This window comes from Coffea arabica, chromosome 4c (genome assembly GCF_036785885.1).
Source record: "Coffea arabica cultivar ET-39 chromosome 4c, Coffea Arabica ET-39 HiFi, whole genome shotgun sequence".
Taxonomy (NCBI): domain Eukaryota; kingdom Viridiplantae; phylum Streptophyta; class Magnoliopsida; order Gentianales; family Rubiaceae; genus Coffea; species Coffea arabica.
In genome coordinates, this window is record NC_092316.1 from 1,174,321 (window position 1) to 1,192,555 (window position 18,235).

Below are 18,235 nucleotides of genomic sequence, written 5' to 3' on the forward strand. Positions count from 1 at the left end.
TATGGGTAAGAACACCTGCGATATAGAAGTTAATTGAAAAATGTGTTTAAATTTTAAAACACGCACCTTCATTTTATAGTCTACAAGCGAAAAATGGCCCGATCCATCAGAGTAGCATGGACCGGTCTTATGATTGGACTTTGGGCCTACCAGTGGAGGTTTAGCGTTTTCTCTTCGAAGCTCGGCCCGTGTAGTCACAAGGCACAACCCCTTCGTCTCAGTCTCCGAGTGGTGTCTGCTCTGGTCATCTTGCATAGCATATTCATAATCTTCTGCAGCCCCCAAACGACACCCTATATACGTTTCGACCTCGACCCACTTTCTAGCTTGCAACCTCCATCGTAAGCTAGTAAGTTCCATTTATGGATAGTGTTGTTGAACGCTTGAGAATTGAGAAACATACATGTGAAATAATTGTGTATTGAAAAAGATGTTGTTAGAAGCAGCTGATTGATTTAAGATCTTTATGCTTATGTTCCTTCATTTAAATCTGGGGTCATTTCCTTTTTACGAAATTAACTAATCTTTTTCTGCTATTTCACTTGACAGGTAATATTTAGCAACCATGGGGATCATAGAAAAGATTAAAGAAATTGAGGCCGAGATGGCCCGAACCCAGAAAAATAAAGCTACAGGTTCGTGTTCTTGAATCATGTTATGTTATACTTTTTCGGGGATTGATGCTTTTACTTCTTCAATTTGTAGAATTCTTTTTTCCGTCCCCTGGAGTGTTTTCTAAGCAGATTGAGTGCATAATTTTTCCCCTTTTCTTTGTGTTGTTTGCAATAATACAGAATATCATCTGGGTCAGCTCAAGGCCAAGATAGCAAAGCTAAGGACACAACTGTTGGAGCCTCCAAAAGTATGAAGTCTTAGTTATCTTACTCATTTTATGTCTTCAATTACGAATAATAAGTTGCCTTTTTATAGTGATTTTATTTTAGTGCGGCTTGATTGTAGTGGAGTTGTTTTTCTTGAATTCTTTTTAATGACTACCAGGGTTCTAGCGGAGCTGGAGACGGTTTTGAAGTCACAAAATATGGCCATGGACGTGTAGCCCTTATAGGATTTCCAAGGTTTGCTATTTTTGTTTATCTGAAATCAAGCTGAATTATTTATGGAACTTTATCTTCGATGCAAAGCTTCCATATTTTGATTAATTTATTAGTTAGAATATCAAAATTTTTTTTTTTTATCATTTTAGTTTGTTTTTGGGTGTGTTCTGTAGAAACTAGCTCTTGCTGTTTTGCGCCTTGGAGCTTTTTCACTTCTGTTGTGATTGCCAGTGTAGGAAAATCTACGCTGCTAACAATGTTAACGGGAACTCATTCTGAGGCTGCATCATACGAGTTTACCACTCTTACCTGCATACCTGGCATTATCCACTATAATGACACTAAAATTCAGCTACTTGATCTCCCTGGAATTATTGAAGGTGCATCTGAAGGCAAGGGGCGTGGTAGGCAGGTAAGGGCCATCATCTGTATTTAGTCAAATATTGAGATTTCTAGTTCATCATTTTGAGTCTATTTAAATTTGACATTTTTTGTTGGTATCTGTTGGCATCTATAGTTCTTGTCAAGCAAAGATCTTCAACTTTTTCCTTTGACTTCTTTGTCGTGTCGTGTACAAGAGTATTGTGGATAATATAATAATCTGGGGAGCAAATTATCCAGGTAGCTGTTGAACTTTTTGAATAGTCAAGATTTGGCCACTCAACTATTAATAGTAAGTTTCTACACACTGAACTATCAAAAGTGTAAATTTTGGGCTATTCTGTCTGATTCCACATTGACTCTGGCAGATCTAACTATTAATAGTGTATGCCTTGTATATTGTATGGACCCTTAAATCTGGCAGAGTTAACGGCGGAATCAGACGGAATGGTCCAAAATTTACACTTTTAATAGTTCAGTGGGTAAAAACATATTATTAATAATTGAGTGACCAAAACTCAACTATTCGAAAAGTTCAGTGGCTACTCAAGTAATTTGCTGTAATCTGGCATAAAATCTGATGTTTTTGAACTTTGAATCCCAGGTTATTGCAGTTTCAAAATCCTCGGACCTTGTCCTCATGGTCCTTGATGCTTCAAAAGTAAGTTTTGATCTCTTTCATCGTAGTTATATCATGATAAGGTTTAGTAGTGTGAAAATGTTGTTTCAGTTTCTACGTCTTCTTAAATCAATACTGTAGTTCCTCAAGTGTCCTACTAATCACCAGGTCTATAGATGCTAGTTGACTGCCTCAGACTGCATACCTGAAGTGTGTAATTAGGTTTTTAATGTGTCTGTTGCATTGCTTTTCTCATTCTCTCGGAATATAGAATGGAAGCTTAATTGGGAACTGAATGCCTTAATTTCTTCTAGGACTTCGGCATGAAGCTTTATTTTATTTTAAAAAAAAAACTTTGTTTCCTCCCACTCTTTTGGAGCTTCTTCTCTCCTTTAATTAATTGGTAACCCGCTCGTGTTGTACAGACATGTTTTAAAGGAATAACCACGTGATAGTCTGCTCTAAAGATGTTTCCTTATGTCAGCTGAATGGTTGTTCATGACTTAATCTTTCTACTGCTGTTATCTGCTTGGATTTTTGCAGCATATCATGTTGTTCATAGAACTCCAGTCTGGTCGTGCTGTCTAGCATCTTATTAATGAAGACTGGAAAGCTGCCTCATTTGCTTAACCTTTGATTGTGGAGTTTTTTCTTTCCCACTCCCACACCCTTTCATCTTTGGTTTGGTGACAGGGAGAGAAGTTGTTAAGGACACTAATCCTTCATGCGATGTAGATTACATATGCACTTGTATTTTGCATTCATTGAAAGACTGGTTAACCTTTGTCTGATTTTCGAAGTTTTTTGAAATTTTGTAGTTGCTTCTTCACTCCTGCAAGTAGTGGAGCAATTTATCCTTGTTACGTGAAATGTTATCCCCTGTATGTGTATTGTTTGAGTGTTTCTTATCTGGAATGTCAAATAATTGTTTGAATGTTAGAGTGAAGGGCATAGGCAAATCTTAACGAAGGAGCTGGAAGCTGTGGGCTTGCGCTTGAACAAGAGACCTCCTCAAGTAATGTATTGCTTTTTCTGGCCACAATTTGCTGATCGTCTTTTTTTCTTGTCTTTTTCTTTGGGTTTGATATGCTATTTGAACAAAACGGAGAACTATTAACAAGTCTAAAATAATTATAGTTTTGCATACTTTATAAGACTTAAAGCATCACCTGCTTTCTGCTTTTAAATTTTCCAAAATATGTTAGCATGTGTCCTGGATCTTGTTAGCCTTGATGTTTGGTTTGGTTCTTGACAGATATACTTCAAAAAGAAAAAGACTGGTGGAATTTCATTCAACAGCACTGTGCCTTTGACTCATGTTGATGAGAAGCTGTGTTATCAAATTTTGCATGAATACAAGATACACAATGCAGAGGTATTTTGTCTTAGTATATTATTCACTATGTAGCTAGGATCAATCATAGTACCGAATGTGTACAAAAGCATGTTGTCTTGACTCTTGGGTACATGAATTTTGAAGTTGTAGGACAAGTCATTGTATGCTTTTGTTTATATCCACGACTCAAAAGAAGTTGGAACGGTTTCTCAGGCGAAGGGAAATTGTCGGCAAACCCTTACATTATGTGTTTGTGTGCTTTTGTTCTTTATGCAGTGTTGCTTCTTTGTTGACTTCCAGATGAGTGCTCATCTGCTGCCTTGCCATAATTTGTTTGCTTAAGTTTGATACCATGTGTTGCCCTCTGCTTGAGTTTTCTCTGTTTAAAATCATCTGTCTTTGTGTCCTGTTCTTTTGCAAGTCTTGAGTGATCTATATTAGGGGTGTGAATCAAAATCGAAATTGGTAATTCGGAACTTTGAAATTGGAATTTTTCGAAATTTTGGTATCAGAATTTTCGACCGATTTTGATTTCGAATTCACCAATTCCGAATTCAATTCAAAATTCGGTAAATTCCGATTTCACCGAATTCATGAATATAAAAATTATTATTATTATTATATAAATATTATATTACATATATATAAAAAAATATTATATATATGTGTGAAAACGAAATTGAAATCGAAATAGGAATTCCGATTTCACCGAATTCATGAAAATAAAAATTATTATTATAATATAAATGTTATATTATATATATATATATATATATATATATATATATATGAAAAACAGATTTGAAATCGAAATAGGAATTCCGAATTAAATTTCGATTTCGATTTCGAATTGTGAATTTCGGTATTTCCGATTTGAAAAATCTCATTACCGAATTCGACCAATTTGAAATCGGATATTCCGATTTCCATTCCAAATTACCGAATTCGAAATTCCGAATTCAATTCGAATTTGGTCGGTAAATCGGAATTTTTCGATTTTGCTCACCCCTAATCTATATACCCAGTGGCTATGGCTGTGCAATTCTTTGGAACTTATCTTTAATTACTTCATCATTTCACATTCTATGTGGTAACAAAATTTAACGTCATCTCGCTTCACCGCCCCCTAGTCAAATGAGTTGAATAACATAAAAAAGCAACTAAGATAAGAATGATTTGGTTTTGACAAACTATGAAAGTGTTGTAGAGCAGCTAACTTTGTTATAGGGGCATGTTTCATTTGAGAAAAATTGTTGTTGGAGTTAAACAACAATCTGCATCGGATGCGAGGACAGTATCAAAATGAAAGTTTTGTTGTGTAACCTCTCTACCTATTTTTGCAGTTTTTTCTGAGATCAATGCCAACCCTATTAAACTATGTAGCAGAAGATTCTTTCACATCACTTTGTCATACTTTAAGCCATCATATAAGCTATTACCTGACATTTTTTTCTTGTTAAGGTCTTGTTTCGTGAAGATGCCACTGTGGATGATCTGATAGATGTCATCGAGGGAAACCGCAAATACATAAAATGTGTATACGTCTACAATAAAATTGATGTTGTTGGTATTGACGACGTGGACAGATTAGCACGACAACCAAATTCCATTGTGATTAGCTGTAATTTGAAGGTATGCGTAGTGCTTCTAAATTTGCTTTCCTGATATGAAGCATGACTACCAAAGTTGTTGAAGTGGTCTAGTATTAGAAAATTATTGATCTTTGTTTCTATCATTTTTATTTTTTATTGAGCAGCTCAATCTGGACAGAGTGCTTGCTAGAATGTGGGACGAGATGGGTCTTGTGAGGGTTTATACAAAGCCCCAAGGCCAGCAACCAGATTTCACTGATCCTGTTGTTCTTTCTTCTGTAAGTCAGAGGTGTCCCAATCTATTATTTGTGGGTCCCGGACAATTGTTGTGGGGATGGATTCTAATATGCCATAGGTCTGGGTTGTGTTGGCTTGATTCAGGATAGAGGGGGCTGCACAGTTGAGGACTTTTGTAATCATATACATCGGAGCCTAGTGAAGGACGTGAAGTATGTCTTGGTGTGGGGCACAAGCGCAAGGCACTACCCACAGCACTGTGGCCTCGGTCATGTTCTTCAGGATGAGGATGTTGTACAGATCGTTAAGAAAAAGGTATTTTAGCTGTTCTGTTCTTAGCGTATGACCTTCAAGATAAAGTTGATAGCTTAAATGGTGGAAGGAAGCAGGACAATAAGTTTGACTACTGAATTATTTTGTTTTGGAAACAACATAAGATGTCATGAAAGCTCCAAATGATTTTCTCTGCTGAGGAAAGCAACATAAACTAGAACCTACCCTGTTAGTTTTTACCGGTAATTGGATTTTACAAAGCTGCTTCTAGATTTAGACATAGTACTGTCATAGAGAGGCTTCTTCAGATGTAGTTGCCAAAAAAAGAAAAAAAGACACCACAGTATTGCATTGAGTTTCCATTTGAATTGGCTGAAGAGTACGAGTTACTTATCCAGGTAGTTGGTCATTCATTTGGTATCATTCTCGCGTGTTAGTTGACATTCAGCATTCTAGAATCCCCTGCTTTGTTTCTAAAGCACGATGGAACACCAGGAGCATTAACCAAAGATTGGGCTTGAATTTGTGCAGGAGAGGGAAGATGGTGGAAGAGGTCGCTTTAAATCACATTCCAATGCTCCTGCTAGAATATCCGACAGAGAAAAGAAGGCTCCCCTGAAGACATAATTGAGTGCCTTTTGGAGGCTGTCCTGTCCTACTTAGCAACAGATCTTGGAACTTCTTCTTTGGACATCATGGATGATAGGCGGTCAAGCTTAATGATCTGCGAGATGGATCGGGTTCACAGGATAACAAAGTATTCTGATAGTTGCTCTGGCAGGCATTCTTATATTTAGTGTTGTATGACGAGTAATTTGATTTTCAAGATTTTGGTCGATTGAGGAAAGGTTATAAAACCTGGGCGAAATTTGATAGTGTAAAAAGTTAAAAGAGAGAACTTATTTGGTGCTCCAGCAATTGACTTCGCAAAAATAATGCTTAGTTGTAACACATTTACTAGGACCTGCCTTTTTTCTTTATTGTTATTATTATTATCATCATTCTTAGCTCTATACCATATAAAAAGTTTTAAGCAGCAAATTAAGCAAACGGAAGGCGAATAATGCCTCCTACTGCATTAATCAATTCCCATAGCTTGATGGTAATAGACTTGCAGAGTCACGAGAGCATCCGGAAGTCTGAAAATTTTAGGCATGCTTTGATAAACTTCCGAGAAGGGAAGGAAAAACTTAAAACACAGTGATAAAAGAATATTTTTGTCTTTAACTAACTGAGCATCGAAGCATCCATCCAGTATAGTAGGTCATAACAGTTAACATCGAAAGTTCCATCCGTCTGTGAAAGGGAATCTCCACAGGCCATTCTGCAGTTTCTGGAGGCTGCTCCAGAAAGGTTTCTGGAAACCTTTAATCATCCGACTCTGCTCAATTATTCTTGTCAACTTCCGTCCTGTCCGTTGAAGCCAATTCACTCTCGTACAGAAAAGCACTTCGTTAGTGCATTTTGATTGAATAAGCAAAATAAGCATCATCATTACCGTACCCAAATGATCCCCCACTAATTGAAAACATCTGCTTAACCCCCACAACTAACGCTAATCCCATTGAAATCCCCTCATAGGAAACATAGGAAAGTAAGCATGCACAGAGCGTGTGATAGGGAACCTGAAGGATTGGAAGGATGTGTCAAGAAATGGTCATCTTCACCAGACACTAATGAGAACACTGTCTTGCAGATGCACTTGTTTGATATGAATGCGCCTGGAGAGAATTCCTTTAATTAAGGAGTCGGATACCTTTACTGCAGGAGAGGAACCAACTGTAGTTGACACAAGTACACCCTTTTTCTTAGTTGTTAATGCTCCAATTATGTTTTGCTTCTGTTGTTTGGTGGCCAAATGATTGTCGTCGACTGTCATCTTTGGAATTAAGCTTATTGAAATTTTAGTCTAGTTTAGTTTTGTCGAACTATACATTGTTGTCCTTTGGAGCGAGCTTCAGTCAGTGGCTTCTTGATAACCGACTTGGTCTTCCCTTTCAAATTCAGATGTTGGCCGTATTGGAATAGGAATATGTCATGACATTCGCCTCCTGGAACTCACAATGTTGTATATAGCGAGAGGTTTCTTAATTTGCTCGGTTTCTTTTTTTTTTTTGTTCCCTTCTTCTTCTGTGTAGTTGTACCTTTCCTTGTGCATGTTTTTCTTTGTTCGCATATTCTGTGATTTGAGCATCATCTAATATGCTGCCCTGGGGCCTTCAACATGAGAGTACAGGAGAAATGTTGTGGGAATTGGAGCAAAGAGCTAGGGAAGTATCTGTCTTTATCAACGTGCAAAGTTAATTTTTACAGGACAACCCTTTAATGAACACTGGCAAAATTTAACAGTAGATGATGATGGTCTTTTCACTAAAAGAAAGTGCACTTGCCCAGTTTTGAGAACTTTGAGAAACATTTGCCGCCGCGGGGGGGCAACCCCAAATAATGATGATCCCAACTAGAGCTAGAGCATTCATTCGTTGCGTTTTGTGCTCCTCCCTAAACTGTACTTGTTCTTCATTTCACTGAAATGGCTCAGGTGCCTCCTTCATCGTCTGAAGTGACAAAGAGGAAGCAGTCATTTGGTTCATGTTGGTAAAATGCTGAAAGGTTGACTTCTTTGGAAGAAAAAGAATTGAAAGTTGCAGTCACGTGAGAGCGTGCTTTATATTCCAGTGGTCGTCAGCATTTCAAGATGATTTTATAATAAGACTTGTAATGCCTATGGAAAAAAAAAACTGTATAGCCTGTGGAAATTCGACACTGTTGGTTCAATAAGAAATTGTTGGTGATGCATGGGAATTTTCTTGATTAGAAGTGTTCAAATGACTTGGCATGCAAAACTTTCTTTGCTTTGAAGATAATAAAGAACTGAAATTCATTTTTTCTCCAGTGCCATTCTTTTCATCTATCACCCCATCATTTTTTTTTTTTTTTTTTGTAATTTCTGAAAGCTTTCTACTTGAATTATACAGGGCAGCTGACAACCAGGTATTTGACGTGCCTCTCTTGCAATAATCTATTCCTCATCGCCAGAAACAAGACCAGATCTTTATTATCTTATTTGGTAGTGCCATAGCACTCTTTTGATCTAATTTGATCTAGGGATAATTGCATAAACCTCCCCTGACTTTTATAGTAATAGCATTGACCTTCCCTATTAATTTTGAAATAGCACTGACCTCCCCTATCAAAAGTTGGAGGCAATTTAATAGGCAAAGTGGGTCAATTTACTAAAATACCCCTGACATGATTTAATTTTACCAAATGAATGTGATGAGTACTTTCATCAAACCCAACAAAACATTTGTTAATAAAAATTACACTAAATTAACTATTTCTGCATAGTTTAACTAATTAACTAAATAACTAATAATCTAATTAATTAATAACTAATTATCTAATTAACTATTAGCTATTAACTAATTAACTAATTATTAATAGTTATTAACTAATCAAACTATTTCTGCATAATTAAACTAATTAACTATTAACTAATTATCTAATTAACTATTAACTAATTAACTAATTTCTATTTATCTAATTAGCTAATCTCTATTTATCTAATTAACTAAGTAACTAAATCTGTTGTCTGTCCGAAACTAATAAACTATTTGCATGTTAAACTAATTAACTAATTAACTACCTAATTATCTAATTAATTAATTAACTAATTAACTAATTTTTGTTTATCTAATTAACTAATTAACTAAAGTTGTTGTCTATCCGAAACTAACAAACTATTTGCATGTTAAACTAATTAACTAATTAGCTGCTTAACTAATTAACTAATTAACTAAAACTGTTGTCTATCCTAAACTAACAAACTATTTGCATATTAAACTAATTAACTAACTAATTATCCAATTAATTAATTAACTAATTTTTATTTATCTAATTAACTAATTATCTAATTAACTAAAGTTGTTGTCTATCCGAAACTAAGAAACTATTTGCATGTTAAACTAATTAACTGCTTAACTCATTAACTAATTAACTAAAGCTGTTGTCTGTCCGAAACTAAAAACTATTTGCATGTTAAACTAATTAACTAATTAACTACTTAACTAATTAACTAACTAATTATCTAATTAATTAACTAATTAACTAATTTCTGTTTATCTAATTAACTAATTAACTAAAGCTGTTGTCTATCCGAAACTAACAAACTATTTACATGTTAAACTAATTAACTAATTAACTGCTTAACTAATTAACTAATTAATTATCTAATTAACTAATTACCTAATTAATTAGCTAACTAATTAACAAACTATTTGCATGTTAAACTATATGCAGTACGCATTACCTATTTAAAGTATCGGCTCTTTATAGGTATTTTACTTTCAAACATTTAATTTATGATAAAAATATCAATGTTTGTAAGTAAAATTCAAAAAGTGTTACAAAAAATATCAATATTCTTACTTTCAAACATTTAATTTATGGCCCTATGCCCCACCCTTTTTGTAAGAATATTACTGTAACACTTTTTGAATTTTACTTACAAACATTGATGTTTTTTTCATAAATTAAATGTTTGAAAATAAAATACTCATAAAGAGCCGATACTTTAAATAGGTAATACGTACTGCATATAGTTTAACATGCAAATAGTCTGTTAATTAGTTAGTTAGTTAATTAGTTGATTAGTTAAGCAGTTAATTAGTTTAACGTGCAAATAGTTTGTTAGTTTCGGATAGACAATAGCTTTAGTTAATTAGTTAAGCAGTTAATTAGATAAATAGAAATTAGTTAATTAGTTAATTAATTAATTAGATAATTAGTTAATTAATTAATAATTAATCAGATAATTAGTTATAGTTAATTAGTTTAACTATTAACTAATTAGATAATTAGTTAAGCAATTGTCAAGCAAATAATAATTGTCAAGCAAGAAGAGGGCAAAATTGGAAGAAATTTCTTATTTCACTTCTACAAAAGCTGTCAGGGAGGTTTTTGCAACGAATTGTTACTGTTCAGGGAGGTGAATGTAATTTCGAAACCTAGAGGGGAGGTTAGTGCAAATGTCAGAAATCTCTAGGGAGGTTTTTGCAATTATCCCTTTGATCTAATTGGATATGTATATTCATTTGCTTCTAACACAAGTTTTCTTAGACTCTCCCTCCCCTTAGATTAGGATAGAGTAAATTATATAATGTATCGTTATTAGGAAAAAAAAATTAGAGAGAACTATATTGGGATCAATGTAAAACGGAGGTTTGGAGGAAGAAAGAAACGGGACTCAAAAGAAAAAAGAAAAAAGATAAGGGCAAGTGCTAATGCAAGAACTCCACTAAAAAAAAAAAAGTGTCAGTTTTCGATCCAGTGCTGTTGTTTTAGGTTTTAGGGATGTCTAGGGATCATGCTAGCTGCTGGCTAGAAGTGGCAGGTAATTATGACTAGGTCAGGCTCATCTCCGTTAATTGGAGAGGATTTTCTCTTCATTACACTTGAATAAACATAATTATAATATTATTTATAAAAAAATAAAAAACATATATATCATATTCCGCCAATTGTTTAAAGTTTATACAAAAATTGAAATTAAATTGATTAAATTTTACTGGTGAATCAAACTTCACCACTTTCATTATAATTTTGACCCACATCAATGTGTTTTTTGGAAATTGAATGGCAAAACATTTATAGATGATTTCGATTTTTTTAGTATGTTAATCCACTTATGAAAAATAAAATTATTGACATAAATTGATTGCTTTGTTTGGAAAGCAATTTTTTTAAAAAAAATTATTACCTTTCGTTAACATATTTTTCAATCATTTTTTTATCTTATATATATATATATATATATATATATCAAATTATTACAATAATTTAAAAAAATCAGAAAAATGTATTCTAAACAAAGCTATATAATATAAAATAATGGATTGTGAATGATTGAAACTTGTTATTATTATCCTATTTAAGAATCGTAGCAAGTCAAGGAAGGGTTGCAAGTAATATCCGCCGCCTCCTTTTAAGGTAATCGTCCACTGATGCAATCCGAATCCAGCAGCACTGCACTGCTGCCGCATCTATTGATTTGAGACTGACGTGCGTGCAAACAACACACACGTACACACTACTTAAATCCAAAAGGCATGCTGATTTTCAGATCACACCGAGGATCTTAAGTAATACACACATCACTCACAATTAATGTGAGATTGAGGAAATGAGGAGGAGAAACACCTAGACTATTGTTCAAAGTCTCACCAATGGCATTTTCCGCTCTAGCAGTTTCTTTCTCTCAACAATCGCAAACATCACACGCACATGTTACTTAAAGAGAATCCACGGCCCAATCCAAAAGACATGTTAATTTTTAGGCCACAGAACCTTGAGCAGTACACATATGTATCACTCACAATCGATGCGTGATTGAGGAAAGGGAGTGGGGATAGTAGTAATTCTCTATTCTGATGAGAAAAATATGCACCCATGACCCAACCTGCTCCACTTAATTCTTTCTGCTCTCTGTGAAATTAAACGCTCCTAGCTACTTTGGGAAACGTGATGATTCTAATAAGAACAGAACCTGACCATGACGGTTGATGATGTAGAATACGCTGTAATAATAGACTGCAATTTCGGCAAGTGGGTAGTGTGCTCTAGGCGTATGAGAATGGTGGCGCCGCCTTTATGGTGTCCGATTCCTAAATTAATGTTGTGTTTGGATTGCATTTTTCATGGAAAGATTATTGTAGCGATTTGATGTATGTGAGGAAAAAAAATAATAAAAAAATGTGATTACGGAAACGATGTAATTTTCCGACGAAAAATCGCAATCCAAACAAGGCCTTACCATCCTACTCAATTATCTCTTCAAATTTGTGTGTACTTCCCTTAGAAGAAATTAAAAAAAAAAAAAAAAATCCCTTAATCTCATGTTATCCGCTCCAAACATCCATAAATTTGATGTTTGCGTCCTCAGGCCACAAATCAAATTCTAAAGGAAAAACACAGCTCATTGGAATCTTTTGCAAAAGATTTTAGCTCTACGACAATTGTGCGGTAATCGAAAAATCAATAAGAGGAATGAATTCACATATATGTGAAATATATATGAATTTGCTCTTACATTTTTGGAAACCCCAAAGCCACCAATCGTGCGTGTGTGGCTCCTACTAAATGCTGCTATTTTACCTTGGAAACACCTTGCTCCAAATGATGCCATAAGAACATTTGTGTATATATGATAGCATCGTCATGACAAATCATTACGTGCGTGTTACAAATGCTCCTTTATTAATTATTTGCCTAAGTAAGTTAACCTTCCCTTTAATTAGCTAACTTGTTTCCAAAAACAATTATAACATGCAGGTCCAATCTCTGACTGTTTATTGTTTGACGGGAGGCGAACGAGAGACAATCAAGACAACAAAATTAAAACATGGGAAAAAAAAAAAAAACTCTTTCTTGGTCGGTCATTAGTCTTCTCCCTTGCAAATTGAAACACCAACCAACCATTAAATTAGTCGGGGCAATGTGATCATCATCGCGTATCAAAAATTTACATTTAGAAAAAGAAAAAAAAGAAAAAAAAAAGAGGGAAAACCCTTTTCTCTTCCATGGAGGAACAAAGTAAAGAACAACAATAAAGAAAAAGAGAAAGGATAGCAAACAATCATCTTGGGATCACCAAAAATTCTCGACAACTTTTTCTCTTTTCTTTTTCTTTTTCTTTTTTTTTGTTTTGGTGTGTTTTATTTTACAATTGCTATCCTCCACAACAGCCAGCTAGAATCTTTTGTCACTTTTACTAAAGCTGATTGTATCCTTGCTTTCTTTTTTTTTTTCAACAGCCTGAATCAGACTTTTGTTGTTTTATAAACCTAATCCCAGAATTAACCTCAAAAGCCGGCAACTCTTGAGGCAATCCCAGGGACTTATATCCCAACCCAAACCCAACCCCAACCCCGATGTGGGACAAATGTACCTATAGGGGGGACCTGCTGCTAAGTGGGATACTACCACCCAATACCCTTTCAACCCTGAGGCAATTTGTCTTTTTTCAACAGCCTGAATCAGACTTTTGTTGTTTTATAAATCTAATCCCAGAATTAACCTCAAAAGCCGGCAACTCTTGAGGCAATCCCAGGGACTTATATCCCAACCCAAACCCAACCCCAACCCCGATGTGGGACAAATGTACCTATAGGGGGGACCTGCTGCTAAGTGGGATACTACCACCCAATACCCTTTCAACCCTGAGGCAATTTGTCTTTTTTCAACAGCCTGAATCAGACTTTTGTTATTTTATAAACCTAATCCCAGAATTAACCTCAAAAGCCGGCAACTCTTGAGGCAATCCCAGGGACTTATATCCCAACCCAGTATCCTTGCTTTCTCTCTCGCATTAAATTTACCTTTAGTTTCCGATCTTACCATCTCACGTTGTGGGGGCCCCCAATTTCCGAACGACAATTCAGTGATCAGAGACCCGAAAAGTGACGCAAGCACACGTGTGGGTGTGGACACGTGTCGAACAACTGAGTGGTGCAGAAGCTGACAGGCAGATTTGGGGCAGGGTCAATCAGGGGCATGCGGGACCCGGCTGGGTAGGTAAACGAGCGAGCGCAACGAGCGGGGATGGATGGATGGAAGGAAACTGAGGACGATGGGGTTACCTTACGCACGTGTACCTCCGCGACAGGGCTTGAACACGCTGGCCACCCCATCACGTGCGCTGCCAAACTCACACTCCTGCTCAGCCTCCAATAGCATTTCAGTTGGGACAGAGTCCAGATCTCCATGCGGGGCCCAGTTCCAGGTAAACCTGCATGCAATTACCACTCCACTAAAATATTCCTCTTTTTTTTTTTAATCTGAAATTCAATCAATATAAGGAAAAGCACACCATCATTTTACATTCTTTTTCTTTTTTTTTTTCCAGCTAGCGGGAAGAGGAGATTGTCCATCTGAGGAACGCACACATAACAATTAACATAGCCCATTTGTCTTCCTGACATTTTCTTACGAAAGAAAGGAAGAATTTCGGCAAATAAACCTAGATCCCCGAGCAATCTTCAAAAGCCGGCAATTTTTGAAGACGTCCAGGGGACTTATCTACCCAGACCCTTCCCCCCCAAGACCGATGTGGGATTGAAACCCCGACAAGGGCCAAGCCCATTTGTCTCGAGGGTAACCATTATTGAATTTTCAATAGAAACGCACGTATAATTAAGGAATACTTTTAATATGTCTAAATTACACCACACCAGCTGACTCATCATACGAAAGAAAATACATTTTGAACAAAATTCTTGCTTGTGCGGAATGACATGAGAGAGGGTGTTATATATATCACAAAAGGAACAACAATAAATATGCATGCTGGAGAAGGTGGATATGATATTTAATCGTCAAATGAAATGATCCATGTTCCTTGGTCAATGACCCAGGCGAAGAGGCAAGAATATCGACCATAAACTGATATGACAAGTCCACCTCAATAATATCATTGCATCCAGTAATTAATAAAGACAGATCAAGACAATTATGGTTTACATGTGATCAGTAGGAAACAAAGATGAAGATGGAAGATTAGCAAGCAAGGGCAGATATATAACCGAGAGGCTGTGGTTTTGATGTGAATATATAGAGTATCTTAAGACAGAAAACAACTGAACACGGATTATTGTCTGGTGTGTCACCCCGGCATGCACCCTTGTAAAATGACAACTGATCGAGGGCTGTGACACCATAAAAAAAAACCATATATATATTTCTATGTTTTCGCCTGGATGCTATTTGTGCTTGTGCACGGTTGGTACGTAACAAGCCCAGCCAAGGATTGCCCACAAACACACAATCATATTTTCATTGATCGTAACAACTCCTTCTGGATTAGGAGGATTTTGGAACACGAATTTTGATCTAATTTACTCCTGATGGGGGCCTCTAATGCTTGTCGTTCATGAGTTGGTGAAAAATATGTTCTAAATGAGACGTGAATTTGATCAATCTACAGTATTAGTATATGGTGCTAGCGATCAAGTGTAACGAAAGAAAGTAATCGTACATAGGATAATTAAGCAGACCAAAATTTTTTCAAACTTGTTTGTGAATCCTTAAGGGATATATATATACAAGATATTGTCATCTTTTCCCTTTTCATTGATATGTCAAGGACAATCTTGTGTAGTATAATACACTAAAATCTTCCATCTGTATTACTTTAATTGACTGAATAGTCTGAATTATGCTTAACATACTTTGAAAACCTCGAACTCCAATTAGTAGCACTCGAAATGGAGTGAGCACATATATATATATATAAGGCTTGAAAGTTTCACCGCAGATTAAAAAACAAAAAAAAAAAAAAAAAAAACCAAAAAAAAGAAAGAGAGCAGCCATCACGTAGTGCGTCAAAGTTTTTTAAAGTGTGGATCAGAAGATTATGGTGATGATTATATAGGGAGGTGTTGAAGGCTTAAGCTAAGCGAGCGGTCAACACAATGCAGCATATATATATATATATATATGGCTTGGTGCTTGGTGCTTGGTGCTTGGTGCTCTCTCTTCTGTTCTTCCCTTAATCACATCATCATTGCGGTTCAAGTTCTCCACTTCACCAACCATAAAAAAGAGGGCTTTATTTAGTTCGGAATGTGTAGGATGTATGGCCACATCAGATGATTACTTTCTTTTTTTTTTTTTTTTAAAGTATGGGATTGCCATGGAGTAATAGTTGTATACTCTATGCTAATGGTCTTATCAACCTACGTGCAATGGCCTTTAAGGGAAATGATAATATGCCTGTCACTAGGAAGAGAATTTTCCAAATTCCTCCTCCTCCTCCTCCGCCAAGTACGGAATACACGCTTTATTTCGATATATTCTAGTATTACTCTCCTAATTATTCATTAGGCAGCATGGTAAATGGCAAAGTACGACAGATCGTGGATAAAATAATTGTCAAGGAGGGAACTTTATGGGCGTGCACGATCGACCTAGAAAGGGTGGCTAGCTAAAAGTATAACTAAATAGTGGTCTATATATTTAAGTGTATGTATTATTAGATATATATATATGTATATGTGGACTCTGATTTTAGTATATTACGTAGTAATTTAGTTTAATGATGTCTGCAAAATAATTAGGTATGAATTAGGGCATGTAGCTAGGTTGGGGCCTAGGTTACATAGGGCTTGGGAGTCTATGTTCGCATGGAAACAACGATAATTAATAGGTGACCAATTTTTGTTGTGTTAAGAATGCTGTTAACTAACTAACTGGGGGTCCTAATTACATCCTCTCACCAAAGTCTCAAGTCTCATCATCCACAAGATATGCTAATAGATACTCACTTAGTTTAATATTACTGTACTGAGGAAAAAAGTTGGAGAAATGTGGGACAGGCATATGATTAGTAAACATATAGCCCTTTTCTTTTCCTGCAGTTGAAGCTTCTTAACTGTTCAAAGTTTGCTGGATTATATATTAACCATGAATCTGATAATTAAGGTGTCGCACTCTTGGGTTGATTCAGCTTTAGTGGTCCTCCAAATTCCGCCGTACTACAAGTTACAAAATGCGTATGGGAGGAAAACAAGCGGATCACGATCACAATCTGAAAAGTGTTTAAGGTAATTTTTGTACGCTCCAGAAAATGCAATCTAATAAAACATCCCCTGAAGGTAGGTAAATAAATAAGACCCTTATTATTATTATTTTTTTTTTGGTATTATTGTATTGGGTTCCTTGTTTGATAGTAAATTACAGGTAATAAGAAAGACTAATGAAGGAAGGATTGGGGCCGATCATCATATAAAAAAGCGGAACGAAGGAATAATAATGAAAAAGAAAAAGGGGGAAATGAAATGATGTGACAGAAGAGTGATAGGTCTGCGGTGCGACCGTGTTCGTTCGTGGGAGGGCAAATTGAGATATAGGCCTATGATTTAGAAGTTCGTGCATTTTGTGGACCACGAACAACAACAACAACTTCTTGATTACTCCTACTATTTTTGTATGGCATTCCCTGTGGGAAGGGAATGGGATGCGATTTGCTCCAATTCGCATTCAAACCTCCAACGTTATTAAGGTGGTAGAAGATTAACAAAAGCTGAAGCTAAGAAGACAATCCCAAAGTCAAAGGTACAGCTGAGTCTACTCTACAGGCGAATTTGTATGGTCCGTATTCTATGCCTCTTGTGCACGAGAAAACCAAGAAAGTACATTCACAATAATACATGTCTGGTGGCTGGACTGCTGGTAAATGGTACAGATGCATGGACATTTTTCGTCAGACGTCAACTTCTTGCTCGTCCTGAACGGAACCCCAAAAAAAAAAAAAAACTTCTTGCTATATTCTCGTATCAGCCTTAATTCTGTTGCTAGACTAGATCCGGGCACTATAAAAGGTACTATGAATTTAGCCTCTCTTTTTTTTTTTTGGGTACAGTTTAGGTATGCCAATTGAGGCAGTTCAGCCAGCTTTTTTTTGCACCGTTGGGCGGGCCTTGTGGATGTAATTTAAAAAAAAAAAACAAATAATGGTGAACAGAGAGAGAGAGAGAGAGAGAGCATGTTTTGTTTAATTGAGGCCCTTGTGGGGTGTTCTATCCCACATCGGTTAGGGAAGGGTTGGGGTTTGGGTAGTTAAGCTCCTTGGACGCCTTCATAAGTTGTCGGTTTTTGAAGGTTGTTTGGGGATTAAGTTTATCTGCAAAAGGCCTGAGTTTCTCGAAATTGAAAAAGAGACTGTCCGGCTTGGCATTGGCAAATTGGC

The 18,235-nt window shown here is 36.0% G+C and overlaps 1 protein-coding gene across 1 annotated transcript; it reads left to right on the top strand.

Annotated features, from left to right (window-relative positions):
* The first annotated feature begins 198 nt into the window (after positions 1 to 198).
* On the top strand, positions 199 to 6,494 carry LOC113742771 (developmentally-regulated G-protein 2). Its single transcript, XM_027270721.2, has 12 exons — positions 199 to 349; positions 550 to 635; positions 795 to 862; positions 1,000 to 1,076; positions 1,287 to 1,467; positions 2,041 to 2,097; positions 2,996 to 3,070; positions 3,311 to 3,430; positions 4,853 to 5,023; positions 5,148 to 5,261; positions 5,365 to 5,535; positions 6,025 to 6,494. Exons 2-12 carry the CDS (start codon positions 566 to 568, stop codon positions 6,118 to 6,120), a joined length of 1,200 nt encoding a protein of 399 aa, XP_027126522.1. The 5' UTR covers positions 199 to 349; positions 550 to 565; the 3' UTR covers positions 6,121 to 6,494.
* Positions 6,495 to 18,235: the final 11,741 nt, after the last annotated feature.

Excerpts from the sequence above, each read along its gene's own strand:
- LOC113742771 (XM_027270721.2), top strand. The coding sequence starts at position 566 with ATGGGGATCATAGAAAAGATTAAAGAAATTGAGGCCGAGATGGCCCGA. Across the intron at positions 1,468-2,040 it reads GCAAGGGGCGTGGTAGGCAG|GTTATTGCAGTTTCAAAATC; the intron begins GTAAGGGCCATC and ends TTTGAATCCCAG. Across the intron at positions 3,431-4,852 it reads ACAAGATACACAATGCAGAG|GTCTTGTTTCGTGAAGATGC; the intron begins GTATTTTGTCTT and ends TTTCTTGTTAAG.